At 41.2% G+C, this 15,120-nt stretch overlaps 1 protein-coding gene across 1 annotated transcript in view; it reads right to left on the bottom strand.

The window, feature by feature from the left end:
* LOC142100012 (cytochrome P450 4B1-like) overlaps window positions 1–13,562 on the bottom strand; it is a 28,794-nt gene extending 15,232 nt beyond the window's left edge. The window contains exons 1-3 of the mRNA XM_075184013.1: window positions 13,337–13,562; window positions 3,290–3,434; window positions 739–783 (exon numbers count right to left, since the gene is read on the bottom strand). Of these exons, the coding sequence (XP_075040114.1) occupies window positions 739–783; window positions 3,290–3,434; window positions 13,337–13,528 (382 nt within the window). The 5' untranslated portion in view covers window positions 13,529–13,562. The remainder of the gene's footprint in view (window positions 1–738; window positions 784–3,289; window positions 3,435–13,336) is intronic.
* Between the last annotated feature and the right edge of the window lie 1,558 nt (window positions 13,563–15,120).

Below are 15,120 nucleotides of genomic sequence, written 5' to 3'. Positions count from 1 at the left end.
AAACCACAGCACTATGATGGTGGCTATTTTGGTCACATTGTCCCCTAGTGCCTCTAGAATGACCCAGACCCACAGGCGTAAAGGCACTGGGAAGAACCATCTCCCCTCAAATGTCATGACTATTTCTGGTCACCAGTGTCAAACTATCACTGGTCACCACACCCAGGCAAATAGGGTGAGATTGGGCAATCACTCCATGGTAAAACACAATACCGGAGATTAATGTACTGACATCGCATTTTAGTAAGAGGGACAAATAGATTTTTAATGAAACACAGAGACAATCCACTATATAAGCAGCACCTTAAGAAGACACCAAATTTAATAGAATTAAATAGAACCGGGCAAGTTTCTGAAACTGTACATGGTCGTGACCACAATGTATGTGCCCCTCTAAAGTCTATTTTTAATTTCATAATAATTTCTCCTTAGCCACAAACAGAAATAACATCCGCAGTCAATGACAAAACTCTGTCGGTTATTGAGAAGCTAGGAACTTGGGACAGATATTGACTATGTTAAAATACTTTCAAATATTCACAAATTGAAAATCAGGAAGTGATTCCGACAATATCCAAAGAGAGAGCCCGACCTTTCTCAGTAGATCATTTCTCATTTTGACCACTGAAATGGGGACGGTCCTCAGTTAGATAACAGGGCTCTGGGAAGTTTACCGTTAACTATTTATAAGGAGAGTCTGTCTACTTATGTTAGTGATTGTCATCTCATGTCACATACCAATCCATGGTGTTAGGAAGTAATAGCCAAGGCTATCCTTTGGATCTGTAAAGAAACAGTTTTATTTTTTAAGAAATATTCATGGTACATGGCAAAGAACAACAATGTTATACAGTATTATAGGACTGGTAACACATACACAAGAGATCTCTTTAGCAGAAGATATAACATTTCTGAGAGTTTTTGGAGATGCCATTATTTGCAGATGTAATGTAAGGTATTGAAGACGATGGCCACATTGTAGGACACCAGGCTCCACAAACAGAGCAATTGAAAGGGTTTGTACACATCTGACAATTTCTTCTTAATCACTTCTGCCCCACTTATAAGGAGAGTCCCTCACCAGGACACACCTGCATTACATGAATTAGAGAGTTGGCTCTTAGCACAGTTCTTGGTGTTGAAGGACCATCCCTACTGAAGTGATGTTGATGTCTTGCAGTGTGCTCAATTCCAGCACTGTTGCAGGGAAAACAAGTATGAAACATATTGAGTTGCTCTCCTGATTCAGGTAACCATGTTCTGGGAGGTGTGGCAAGAGCCCGCTACTGCAGAAGCACACGCGAACAACAACTTCCTTTTTATGGTGCTTTATTGTCAGGATGGTAAATGTTTGACACCGTATACTTGTACAGCAATCATGGAGACCCTAAACACTAGCTATACATAGTGCAGCTCTCTCAGGACCAGCCAGCTCACCCAGCATTGGTCTCAGTGCACAAATGATATAAACAAGCTTTTATACCTGATACTCCTCCCCCAGCCTTAGCTTGATGGACAGGTGACACACCCACCTTCTCTTTAAAAGGAAACGCCCATCATTGGATCTGTAATTCAGACACACCCTGTCTGTTTGCTGAGAGGAAGGATTTCAAGTCATGTAAGTTAAGCCAAACTTAAACTATTGCTTTTCATACATAGGTCTTCACATTCAATCTAGGTGCATTACTGCACAAATGTTTTACTCTACTTCCCTGCTTTCTCTGCATATTGCCAGCTAAATGCCTCCTTTTGTTACAGAGGGCAAGAATTGAATAAGAAGGAGCTGTCCACTCTCTAAAATAAAGGAGCAAGAGTGTTTTATTAGTATTATAATAACAAGGGTGAGGTGTAGGGACAGAGAGGGGAGAAAGATTGAGTTTAAAACTGCACCAAACTCTTTGGCATTCTCTGCTCTCTGTGGGAAAGCCTAAAACTGTATGTTGAAGAGCCAACTTTTATTAAAGTGACTATATGTATGCATATACCTAAGAAGAAGAGAAGGAGCACAGCGGGTGTAAATTATATTCTCCATTTGTGTTAAATTGAAGGAAAGACAGACAAGGGAGCGTGTTTTATCAAATCACATGGGAAAGAGAAGAAGTGATCTGTATTTGAACAGCCTACTAACAAAGACTTCATGATTGTATACATTTGTCTAATATTCAATTGCATTTGTGTGATATGTGTTAGCACATAACGGTGATAGAGTTTAGTGTATGTTACTAGTGATATTTATCCTGTTTAGAGATATTACAAGACAGTCATTAGGAGCAATAGAGGTACCTCTAAGTGGTATAAAACTAGTGACGCATGTGTAAATTGTTTATTGGATATTAGTATTGTTCTCAAGTTACCCATAACCATTGTTTGAGCCAAAGAGATATATACGTGATATAAAAAAATCTACAAAAACTTCAGGAGTCCACGCCTCAATAATAAGTGTGCCGGTGTGGCTTCTAAAGACCAGTCTGGTGTAGTAATATTGCCCTTGTGTGTGCCTGTGGTCCAGTGTATTTGGGAGGATGGTTCCTTGGTCTCTCTGGTGTTATTAACTCCAGAACACTACCCCACCAAGAGCCTACAGTACTGATACCAAGGTGGAGGCACCGCACAATGCTAAATACACAGTAAAGAGCCCTTTCGCAGACAAGACACAAAAAGAGTGGTACACACCCTAGCCGAGGAAAGGGGGTGTTCTATGTGTTTCTTCTGTGTACATGATAATAACTCTGGCGGGGTCACCCTGGATTAGAGGTTTCCAGGACCCATGCTGTTCATGAGATGCTAACCTCCCCTTCCGACGATTAAGTAACAGTCGTTACATTTCAAATCTCAATGTTCTTAACAGATCACTGCTCTCTTGTGTTGAGCACATGATTGAATGGTACATAAACCAATCAGTGTTCTCAACACAATCTGTGTCAAGTGGACTGAGATTCAAAATTCTCCTGCCTATATGACCATCACTATGACAGGAGTTGTCAAAGTACCTCATGCCTCAGTGAGGTCACTAGATCCTCCTAAATTGATGGGCTGAATATTGAGATGGCCAACAAAATTGCCCCCCCCCCCCCTCCCATTGACCAGATGGCTGGCCCTTGAAGAGGACCAAGATGACCCACAGTTAATGGTACAGTCACCCAATGGTGATGGAAACTTCTGCGGTGCAGGTAGGTTGCACATTTGTACAAGTGCGTTAAAATGTGATGAGGGCCAGGAAAACAATTTACAACGTTTCATATATTTTTCAAATACATATAGAAAACAGTAGAGTACAGTTACGCCTTACCCTGCCTGGACAGAACGGCCTTTGCATAGTCTGGGTGACAGATAGAGAGAGAAGCAAAGAAATTTCCAAGCCACATAGGGAATGCATATTCATATTGTTTTGAATATCCAACCATGATGTCGAAATCATTCCCATCATGTTTAAACTGTTAAAATACAAAAAGAAAAGTGAGTGATCCAAGCACAACGGAAGCACAAAACTGAGATATTTACGTTCTTCCCTTATTCTGTTCGTTGTATATTGTGGTCACAAAACATAGTCTTGACTTGAATCCTATCATGCATGAAGGCCTGGATTTAGTGGTGTAACTACCTGCAAAGTAGAACACGTGGCGGGTATTTGTTACCGAGGCTCTCGTTATGCTCTTCCGCGAGTTTTACCCCTGACTGGGTTCCTTTTTGTACCCCTAGGCCACTTTTACTAATCTGCACCCCACATAGCTGAAGTGGCCAATGATCATCAAGTCATATCTATGTGTAAGAAAGAAATACTACCAGTCATTAAAGATAGTCATGCATTTTCCAGTACATATAAAATAAAAATATATTTTATTATAATCACCTGCAAGACTTTAGTAGGCCGTCTGCCAATCTAGACCTGGGACTCTGACCTTCCCAAAAATCCAGGCCAGTCCGGAAGCATGGTATGTATTTGGTATTTAGTTTTTCCTTGCAAGGTTAATAATAAAGAAATAACATAGGCCATGTACAGGTACGTTTATTAATGTGCCATTGGTGTAAAGTGTTCTATTTATTTCTTTTTTTTGCACCATGTTTAGGGAGTGCCTCATGACATTTTTTATTACCGGGTCTGACCCTGGAACATGCATTGACATTGTGATGCCACAGGTCTGCAAGATCATGGTTGTAACATTCACATAACAAAAAAATCCTGTTCTACTGGTAGTAGCAGTAGGAGGCGTTACTTCGGGTAATCGCAGCAAGATGAGATGGATTTGCAGCATTTTTGTATAGCTGCACCTCATTAAAGACTAGTTTTGTGACTTTGCTTAAATAGCTCAGTTTTGAGAAAATTTAAAAAACCTAATTGTGTTCCATTATTACACACACACACACACACACACACACACACACACACACACACAAGCACTTATATATCATTACTTGCAAATACTGATAAGTCTATTCACTAAAAAAATAAAAAAAATAAATTGAGTGCATACTTTTCAAAGAAGTTACCAAAGATGTTTACCTGCCACACATTTATCAAAATAGATTGTATTTGACATTTTATCCTTTCTTAAATATTTTTTTTTAGGGACCCATTTTTATACTACTAGAAATGGCACAATATTATTCTTCTTTTTTGCATTCTGTACCATTGGCATTATATAAAATAAGTATGAACATGCACATTACTGGAAAAAAATAATAAGTTATACAGATATGTTATTAAATAATACAAAAAAAAAAAAAATCAAGTTGATATTTTCACTGTATCTATGGCCCATGATTCGGGGTTACATTTTTCTAGGACAGTAACGTTAGCTTATGTTGCTGTACTAGATATTGTGAATAATGACCTTATTTCCATGCACCTATTACCCAGTTCAATAAACTGGACCAGATTTGTTTTGTTATCATCTACTGACTTTACAGATTCATTTAGCAGGATCAGTAAAATGATAACAGCTCCACTCACATGAATCCAATCTTCTACATAACAGAGAGGAAGCCACTTCAGTGCACAGTATAGCAAAATTATCAAAGGGACAACACAACTGGAAGTTTATAACAAATAGCTGTAACTGTGACCCTGCAGACAGTCAGTACCGCATACTTTCCAATAGTCCCAAGTTTGTCAGCACTATTACAATCTGTAGACTCCGAATGGGCCATGGATTTTGTCTTTTAAAATAGCCACTATATAATTAAAGTTGACAGTACTGGGTAAGAAGGTGGGGGGTGGGGGGTTGAAGCAGGACAATGTATCCCTAAAACTAAAAGAGAGAGCTGCCTTCCACTCCATCAGAGTTCTGTCTATAGAACTTCCATTGTTTTGACACAAACAGCCAAGATGCCCCAGTGACAGAGAATTTCCTCAGTCCAGGAATACCACATCATGCTTCATATCATGCGAAGTCCAGTAAAACATCTGCGGGAATCCATTCACACTTTACCTTGTAATGCATTTCTTTTTCACACCCCCTCCTGCTCCCCCCATTATTCAAGGTGTGCTCACTCTAACCAACTGGTGCAAACTTTTGCTCATCCACACTTTACCAGCGGAGACAATATTCATGAAAGCGCAGCCTATCCATTCTAGATGGATCAGTGATCGATTTCTTACTGTACTTTCAATATTTAGTAAATCCCAAGTGTATGATAACAATATCTACATAATAAATCCAAAGTAAGGGTTTTCCCTAATTTAATGGTAAGGATGTCACAACAACTGACCTGTGGGGGGCCATTGACATATGCTTAAAGTAGAGTTGCGAATCCAATGGTGGTGTCCAAAGCGGGTCCCTGATGCTGGTTTTTGCAGTTCCCTTAGTAGCATGTATGACATATTCTATTGAAAACTGCCTCCTTTGGGTCACCAATACAATGGCGCACTGACAATTGAGATCCCAAATATCCCCACATGAAGGAGGCGATACACACCAGTGTTGAAAAGCAACATAGGTTAGAAGTGAAGACAAAACCTTGCACGTTGTCTTCACTATTAACATAGCTCAAAGCAGGTTTTTAAATCCTCCCGGCTAAATAATGTAGTATGTATTTAAAATTATTATTAGTGCTGAAAAACTCTATTATATTGTACTGAGCGTTAATGCTCATGGCAACAATGGCGTTCTCACAACACAACAATGAATACCTTGCTCTTGAAGAGAGTGCCAAGAACAGGCGTCTTTAATAGGAGAGATGCAGGCGCAGACACTAACAAGTCGTGAGATCATAATCTAGAGCCAAATAAAATTTCAACTCCGTGCAAGCTGCAGCGATAAACACGACACCCCTAACGCCCACAGTTCCCATCAATCTATCCACCCTGCCGCACCTAATTCCCACATTACATAGGAATATCACCAGCAGTTCTTGCTAACCATATGAATTACATGGATGAAAACAAGAAACCTTCAGTAGAAGAGTGCACATAAAACTGAACTTGAATGAAACATCATAAATAATAGCAACAATAGGGGCTAGAAGCGGAATTTTGAAGATGGGGCTTGGAAGGAATGGGGGTAGCTCCATGTTTTATGGAGGTGGAACTGGGGATGGCAGGGGGTTGGTTGCCTTCTTTTCTTATGCATCTGGAACACTAAAGCATGGATAAGGAGCAGTTGTGTCCTTGGGGCCAGCAGAGTTCCCTGCAACCTAGGGTTTGGTATAGCCTGATGTCATGCTGGGAGAAGGCAGACTGGAAAGGCTTGCCAGCAAAAGCAGGAAACTGACCCGAAATCCTGGACATTAGCCTCAGGCAGAAGTCACAACTCCTACCAGGTGACGCAGAAGGTGTGGTGAGAGGTTACCCTCAGCAAATGGTGTATTTTGCAGGAAACCATTTGGATTGCTTAGAGAAATGAGCCACTCTAACAAGGTTGGTAATAATATCTTTCAGGGGAAGAAGCTCTACAATTAAATCAACTTCAACGTGTGACCATTGTTTTGGAGGGATGGATAAAAGCTGTTAATAACCACATTGAATGTGGTATTTGCTTCCGAAACAAAATGTTCAGAGTAGCTACAAAGTCGTTTATATTGTTCTTTATATTGGACCACCACAAAGAATGAGGTCTAAAGGTATGCTTAGATCCTGGGTGACTTGCCAAATTTGGAATCATGAGCACACTAATGTATTTTGGAATGGAACATACAGTTTACCTCCAGAACCAGGTGGAGAATGAGGTTGAGTCCTGGAAAATTGTGTCTATTACACTGGGTGAATCGGAATAACAAAGAGGGTTGTCCACGGAATCAGTTTCTAACAGAGAGCCGTCTTGGAAAACTTCTACTTTAATATTGTTTAAACATGGATTTGGAAGAGATCCAAAATATTAAAAAAATTTATTTTTTAGTAAAGCCTTGGAAAACTGCTGGGGTGTTGAATAAGCTAAATAACATTATGGTGTAGTTATAGTACACCACATTACAAGCAAGGGCAGGTTGGGCTGAGGGGATCTGCCCCCCCATAAGCCGATCCCATAATGGGCTACCTTTGACTGGGTCACTGGGCCAACTGCATTTTTTTTCCTTTAACATAGGCTGCTGAGTCGAGTTTTGCCCCCTGGGCTAAAATTTGCCAGCCCTCCCCTGATTACAGGTGTTGAACTAGATTTTCCACTCATCAACCTTTCTAAGCGTCACACAAATCCAGTTTGGCAAGAATTGTGATCCTTGCGGACACTTGAACAGCTCTGTGATCAAAGGAAGAAGATATCTGGTTTTTTTTCTGCTATTTGCCTAATTTAGACAAAGCAGAGGGAAAGTGTACAGTCTTTAAACAAGAAAAATCCTGAGGCTGCTGCATGGACATTGGATAAATAATTTTTCTAGGTTCTCCTCAATATTATCCTTTATGGCCTTGTTCTCTGGCTCAGAAAGATGACAGGTGGAGAAAGAGATCCAGGCAACAGGTCAATAGCATTGTCTCCAGGTGTGTGAACCTCTGTTTCTTACTTGTCAAAAACTACAAAGTAGGTCCAATATTGCGGAGATATGAGGAAGCCGATAGCACTATTAGACGATTATGGAAGCGAAATGGAATAAAGGATCGTCCGCAAAAATTGCTCCAACAAGTAACTATTCTTAATACCAGTTGAGAAAGGTAGTGTGCTTGAGGAGCCATGGGTACCCTAATATAATGATGCATTATGGAGACTGGATGAGGTTGGAAAACATAAATTCCTCTGACCTTCAAGGAAGCTGTTCGGCTTAAACATGGGACTAGTTTGAGTAGAAGAGAAGATCATAAAATCAACATTTATTTATACAGTGCCAGCAAATTATCTAGCACTTTACAATTGGGAACAAGCTCACATTCTATGGGACAATTGCGTATTGGTCCAGCTAGAATGCAAAGGTAAAAAAGTACCTAGAGGACTATATCCAGAGATCCAGATACACAGCAATGTTGATCACAAGGTTTTTGTCTTGTGTTAACTGTGTAGAAGGTGGTAATAGGGTAACCTAGGGAGGTTAAGAATGTGGTTGAGGAATATTATAAGCTTGCCTGAAGAGGTGGGTTTTCAGAGAACATTTGAAGACTAGAGGAAAGTCTTATTGTACAAAGGAGGAAATTCCACAAAGTGGGTGCAGCCCGAATAAAGTCCTGTAACCGGGAATGGGAGGATGTGATGAGAGTGGAAGAGAGACGCAGGTCTTGTGTAGAACGGAGGTGTCGAGTTGGGAGAGATGTATCTATGTATATAGGTGCAGTTTTGTTGATGGCCTTGCATGTTAGTAGAACAATTTTATATTGAATACGTTGAAAAACAGGCAACCAATGTAGAGACTGACGGAGTGGCTCAGCAGAGGAAAAACGACATGCCAGGAAAAATCAATCTTGGCGCTGCGTGCAAAACGGATTGTAGGGGTAAGAGTCTGATTTAAGGAAGACTAGTAAGGTAGGAATTGCAAAAGTTGATGCAGGAGATGATGAGTGCATGAATTAAAGTTTTTGCAGTCTCTTGTGTGAGATATGTATGTATTCTGTAAATGTTTTTTAGATGTATGCAACATGATATAAATATAGAATTGATGTGGGGAACAAAAGATAATTGTGAGTCAAGGATTACACCTAGGCAGCAAGCTTGCCCGGTGGGATTTATGGTCATGTTGTCAACAGAAATTGAAATGTCAGGCAGGAAGCTTCTGTTGGTGGGTGGGAATATTATTATCTATTTTTGAAAGATTGAGTTTGAGTTGGCGAGAGGACATCCAAGATCAAATGGCAGAAAAACAGTCAGTAACGTGAGACAACACAGATGGAGAGAGATCAAGTGAGAATAAGTAAATTTGGGTATCATCCCTTCTTAGTTTTCCAAGAGAAGTAGTGTAGATAGAGATCAGCAGAGGACCTAGGACTGAGTCTTGTAGTAGTCCAACTGATAAAGGTAATGGAGCAGAGGTGGATCCATAGAAATTAACACTGAAAGAGCGATTCGATAGGTAGGATGAGAACCAGGAAAAGACAGTGTCTTCAAGGCCTAGGGATTGTAGGGTTTCTATGAGGAGAGAATGGTCTACAGTGTCAAATGCAGCAGAGAGGTCCTGGAGAATTAGAAGAGAGTAATGGCCTTTAGTTTTAGAGGTGATAAAATCATTGACAACCTTGGTCAATGCAGTCTCTGTGGACTGTTGAGAGCGAAAGCCTGACTGAAGAGAATCCAATAGGATGTTTGCGGTAAGAAAGTGTGTGAGGCGAGTGTAGGCAATTCTCTCAAAAAGTTTGGAGGGGCACAGGAGTGATGGGGTGGTAATTTGAGATGATGTGTATTTTATGTTTAAAAATATACAAAGACAGTATCTAAGGAGCAGTAGAAAAGAAATGTTTTTCTACCATAGCTCCTCACTGGGTAGTGGGTCTGACAGGACAGGTGGAGATGAGAAGTCCTTTAGTCCCATAGTATGAGCAAAGTTCAAAAGATTCTGCTCTCTCTTTCATTATTATAAAGGCATGTGCCTCCTAGTTGCATAGGTTCTTCTTCCGATGTAGATTGTCTTCTTGTTCTGTTCTTCCTTAAATTACACTCCCTGATGAGAAAATCCAGACTTGTTATTAAGACCAACAAGCTTTTCTAAGCAATTGTAAGCAAATCATGAAAGGTCATCCTGTCTCCAAGATGTTTGAAAAGTCCTTGACAGAGTGCAGCCACTAAAGCCTCATTATTCAAGCCGGTCTCGGCACCAATGGTGCAAAATTCAGTAGTGTACTGGCCTCCAATACTGAGAGATGCCCAATGGTTGAGCAGAAACTGAAGCTGTGCTGCATCAAAGACCAGAGACTATGTCGTATAACTTGACCAGGGATAAATCTTTCTTCCACAGAGGAGATGCCCATGCCGGAGCTGCCTTAGTCGAGTAGCTGTATTATGCATGCCACATGCGAGAGGCGACACTGGATCATAGCTGGCTGAAGCCATATTGAATGGAGCAGTGATTAAGGACGCCTGGGCAGGAATTTCATTATTTGCTATAATGGTGGGATTCTGGAATGTGAGGCTCACTGGAGCTTAGGAACAGGCAATACTTGGAGAGGGGCTGTTAATTGGGCATTAGTAGCACAGGGGAGCCCTGTATCCAGATGACAATTAATCTTTTGCAGAGCTCACGCAATATGTTCCATCTGAAGACTTTGCTCTGAAAGGCATGCCTCCTGGAGACACAGGAGTTGTGCCGGGGTAGAGACATCTTACCCTATCCGAGTGGGATCAATGTCTGGCTTGAGAAAAATACAGTGGTCAGACAGATAAAACTTCAGGAAATTGAAACAAAAAACAATGGTGCTTTAAAAAGCAGTAATTCATGTGCAAGCACTAACGAGGCATACAACAGTCGCAGCAACAAAAGCATGACAGCACACAATGATGTCATGAAAACACAACAGCCCGAGTTAGACAGTGACACTGATAATATGCATTGTAAGTTAGTGTTACAACCATCAGCAGGAAGGCATTTTCTGTACAGCGCTGCAAAATTAGTGGCGCTATATAAATAAAATGATGATGATGATGATGAAATCACATTTAATATGCTTAACAAACATGCATTACTCACAGAGATGTAACTAGAAATTTTAGCCCCTGGGACAAGAAGGAAAATGGATCACCCCTAGCCTTATTTGTAACCATAGTATCCTAAAATTTTCAATATACTTCAGCTTTGCAACCTGGGCGGTTTCCCCTCTTGCACGGTCCCCTATTACGGCTCCATTTATTCACATGACTTAAGCACCCATGCGTGCAAGACCTAACACCTCTGGCCCCAGTTAAAAGAAGGTCGAGTACCACTGGTCTAAGAGGAACAAATATAACAACGATGAACTGGCAGAACAAGGGCCAGTTCTTTTCTACTTAGAAAAAATTCTTACAACCAGCTTCTGTGCTAGACACAGACATGATTTTCTGGGGATTGTGAACTCATTCAAGTGGAGATAAATCAAGACACTAGATTTGTTCCTAGTAATAACTAGCATAGATGTTTAGTTGCATGCACATAGCTAATATAAAAAGGGACACAAGGAAAAAAAAATATTTTGGACCTTTCTATATACTGTAACCAGGCCCATAGTTTGGAGGTATTAATACTGTAGATCTAGTAATAGGAATACTTAGGAGACGGGTTGAAATCTCGATTTCTCATCACTACCTATGTTTCATTACAGTCTCACTTCTATGTATTCACCCCCAAACCCAGAATTTGTGATGCAAATCCTGAACATTTTTTTACTTCAATAAAGCATTCTATAGAGCAGACCATTGTATTGTTGCACAAACCGAAAGCAGCTGCATAAACACAACAGCAAATACCATATTAATGCAACAGATTGAAGTCTGAAGATTGTTAGTGTCATGTATGTGTGATTACAGTTCAACACAGAAAATGCAAATAATTGTTCTATACCTTATTTATAGAATGGAAGGTAAAGGTGATACATGATCACCTGTAGGTCTCCACCCATAATCCCAGCATGCAGGTTAACACACTCTGAACTTATTAATAATGTATTAGAGCAGAATATTTTATTGCTGTAAATGTAGATACCTAAACAAAACAGTAAGTACATTATATATTCAAACAGATGTTATATCAGTGATGGGTGAGCTGATATATGCTGCCCTTGAACATTCAGAAGGGCCACACAGAACCCTTAATTTCAGAAGGGCAACACTGACATTGCCAATATTAAGGTGGCAATGCCAGGACCCAGTGGCTGGAGCATGTAAAATCCTTAGCAAGAAGCCTAACCCTAACCATTTTTTATTTGAAGGTTTTTATTGATCGAGCCGGCGGGTCCTGGCATTGCCCCCTTCATACTGGCAATGTGAGCATCGCTGTTTTAAATTACATCAATCCACACTATCTGAGTTTATAGCACAGATGTCAGGAGATGTTGTCCATCATCATCATTTATTTATATAGCGCCACCAGGGCCGGATTAACCCGAGGTCTAACTGGGCTATAGCCCAGGGGCCTCGGGCATCCAGGGGGCCCTTCAAACTCCTCAGCAGCATTATTGATCGGTCGGGGGCGGGGGCGCCCCCGGCCCGATCGATGCTGCTGAGTACTGTCAGTGCAGTCCTCCGTCTCGGCGCGCTGTAGTCTGCTTACTGAGGATATCTCGCGAGAGTTCATGAACTCTCGCCAGATCTCCTCAGTAAGGAGCTTACAGCGCGCCGGGACAGAGGACTGCACTGACAGGTAAGTGCTTGGGGGGGTCCTCGCGGGGGGTGGGGGGCCCCTTAGCCCAGGGGCCTCCATTCCCTTAATCCGGCCCTGAGCGCCACTAATTCCGCAGCACTGTACAGAGAACTCATTCACTTCAGTCCCTGCCCCATTGGAGCTTACAGTCTAAATTCCCTAATATAGACACACACAGACATAGACGGATACAGACAGAGAGGGAGAGACTAGGGTCAATTTTGATAGCAGCCTATTAACCTACCAGTATGTTTTTGGAGTGTGGGAGGAAACCAGAGCACCCGGAGGAAACCCACACAAACACAGGGAGAACATACAAACTCCAATCACGTTTGAGTAAGTTAATATGTTGTACATGACGCTATTATACTGCATTTTCCTGTTTGTATAACTGTTAGTCATCAGACAATCACCGAATGATATTGGTAACACCACTCATACAAAAATGCCCCCACATGCTCCCCTAAATTGCTTCAAAAGCCACTGAAACCTGCCCACATACCACTACATAAAGTTAGACAGAGCAGAGAACAGTTGCAACGTTAGTAAATAACCCCCAGAATTTCAGACTAACAAAAGAAAGCAAAAAATCTCAGTGCTGACTCTCCACTGACTAAATTGTTAATCCCCAGAATCCATAACACAGCCAGTCCCTTACCTCATGAGCATTGCCATACAGCCAGTGACGTTTAGGACCAGGGAAAGCAGAGAAGATTCTATCCAGCTCCCTGAATCTCAGATACAGCTTAGAGACCTTGAACAGCAAATACAGGACACAGAGCCAGGCTGCCCAGTGACAGAGTTCAGGGACACTCAGAGAGAAGAGCCCTGGCAGCACAGAGGATGCCATGTCTGGGATATACACTACACTCTGTTCTACACATCCATTGATATAAATGTTAGTGACAGAACGAGGCAACTGCCTAGGAATCCAAATGATAGGACAATAAGTAGAGTAGGAGGAGAGTAAAGCTGCAGGAGGGTGTGTACATGCACACACACAAAACATCAATCAAAGAAGCCAGTAAGTGCAAGTGCATAAGTTTATTTAAATGTTGTATTGATCTGCAAATCTAGGGTCTGATTCATTAGTGATCTTATCTTGTGCAAAAATTAAGATGCTTATTTTTAAGAAGAAACTGGGAGATAAGAGTGAAGTTAAGATGTATTTTTATCTTAACTTAAGAAATTCTTCACTTACGCAGTGGATTTTGCTTCTTATCTCCCTTTTCTGAGCATGCACAGAGTGGATTTGCTTAAGATAATCAAAAAATGGCAGATAAGATCACTAATGAATCAGGCCCCTAGTTCTTATCTCAATGGTGAGGACTCTTAAATAATCTGTAAATCACATGTATTTCTAAAGGCCTTTGGGCAGCTGATCTACAATAATTTGGAAGTGTGTTATAATAGGATTTCAGCATCTGATGATATAGATTTCATATCGGTTATGTCAATGTGTTCTCAATTTGAACTATATGCAGGGGGTGTATGTATCAGGAGAGGGTTACGTTTAGGATTCACCAACAGCCATAATATATACTTCCTTGACCCACAGTTATTGAGAGCCTATGTGCAACCCTGAGGGTCTTGGCTCCAGTATCAGGTCCTGACTTTCTGGTTTTGTACAAAGCTCAGGGGAGGGGTGGGAAATTTTGGCCCAGGGGGCAAGACTCTACTTAGCAGCCTATTTTAAAGGAAAAAAAATGCAGGTTTCCTAGTGACCCAGCCCAAGGTAGTCCACTGTGGGACCTGCCCCTGACAAAGCTTACTGGATTCTCTACACTAAGGGCTAGATTTACTAAGCTGCGGGTTTGAAAAAGTGGGGATGTTGCCTATAGCAACCAATCAGATTCTAGCTGTCATTTTGTAGAATGTACTAAATAAATGAAATCTTGAATCTGATTGGTTGCTATAGGCAACATCCCCACTTTTTCAAACCCGCAGCTTAGTAAATCTAGCCCTCAGTTCTAAATCTCTGCACTGGCTGATTCAATCAGGCTCTCACTCCTCTCCAGCTTCTACAATGTATGTTTGTTACTGCTGAAATCAGCTATTGTTTATACTCTCCAGCTGCTGCTCATTTACTCTGCAGTAGTTTAGCTCCGTATACTTCTCCAACAAACTGTGTTGCTTCTAAACTCAGCTACCACTTAAATTACTCTACACAGCTCTGCTTTTCTTGTTCAGTCACCATGGGTGTTTTATAAATTAAGTGGACCTGTGTACAAGAGTAGTACTTAGGTTCTATCCCCCCCCCCTATAAGTGACAAGCAGGAGCGCAGAGCGGTTTGTGGGGTGTAAACTAAGTACCTGTGCTGGAGCCCTCATTTTTTTTTTAATCTTTAAATTTGTTTATTTGTCTTATGATTTTCATGTAGTAGGGGGTTGGGAGGGGGTAGGTGCTGTCCGGTCATAGGTGTCTGTCCCGATGACCGGGCT

Source organism: Mixophyes fleayi, chromosome 8, assembly GCF_038048845.1.
Source record: "Mixophyes fleayi isolate aMixFle1 chromosome 8, aMixFle1.hap1, whole genome shotgun sequence".
Lineage (NCBI taxonomy): Eukaryota > Metazoa > Chordata > Amphibia > Anura > Limnodynastidae > Mixophyes > Mixophyes fleayi.
The sequence above is the reverse complement of the archived record's forward strand: the minus strand, read 5'-3'. Positions and strand labels throughout refer to the sequence as shown.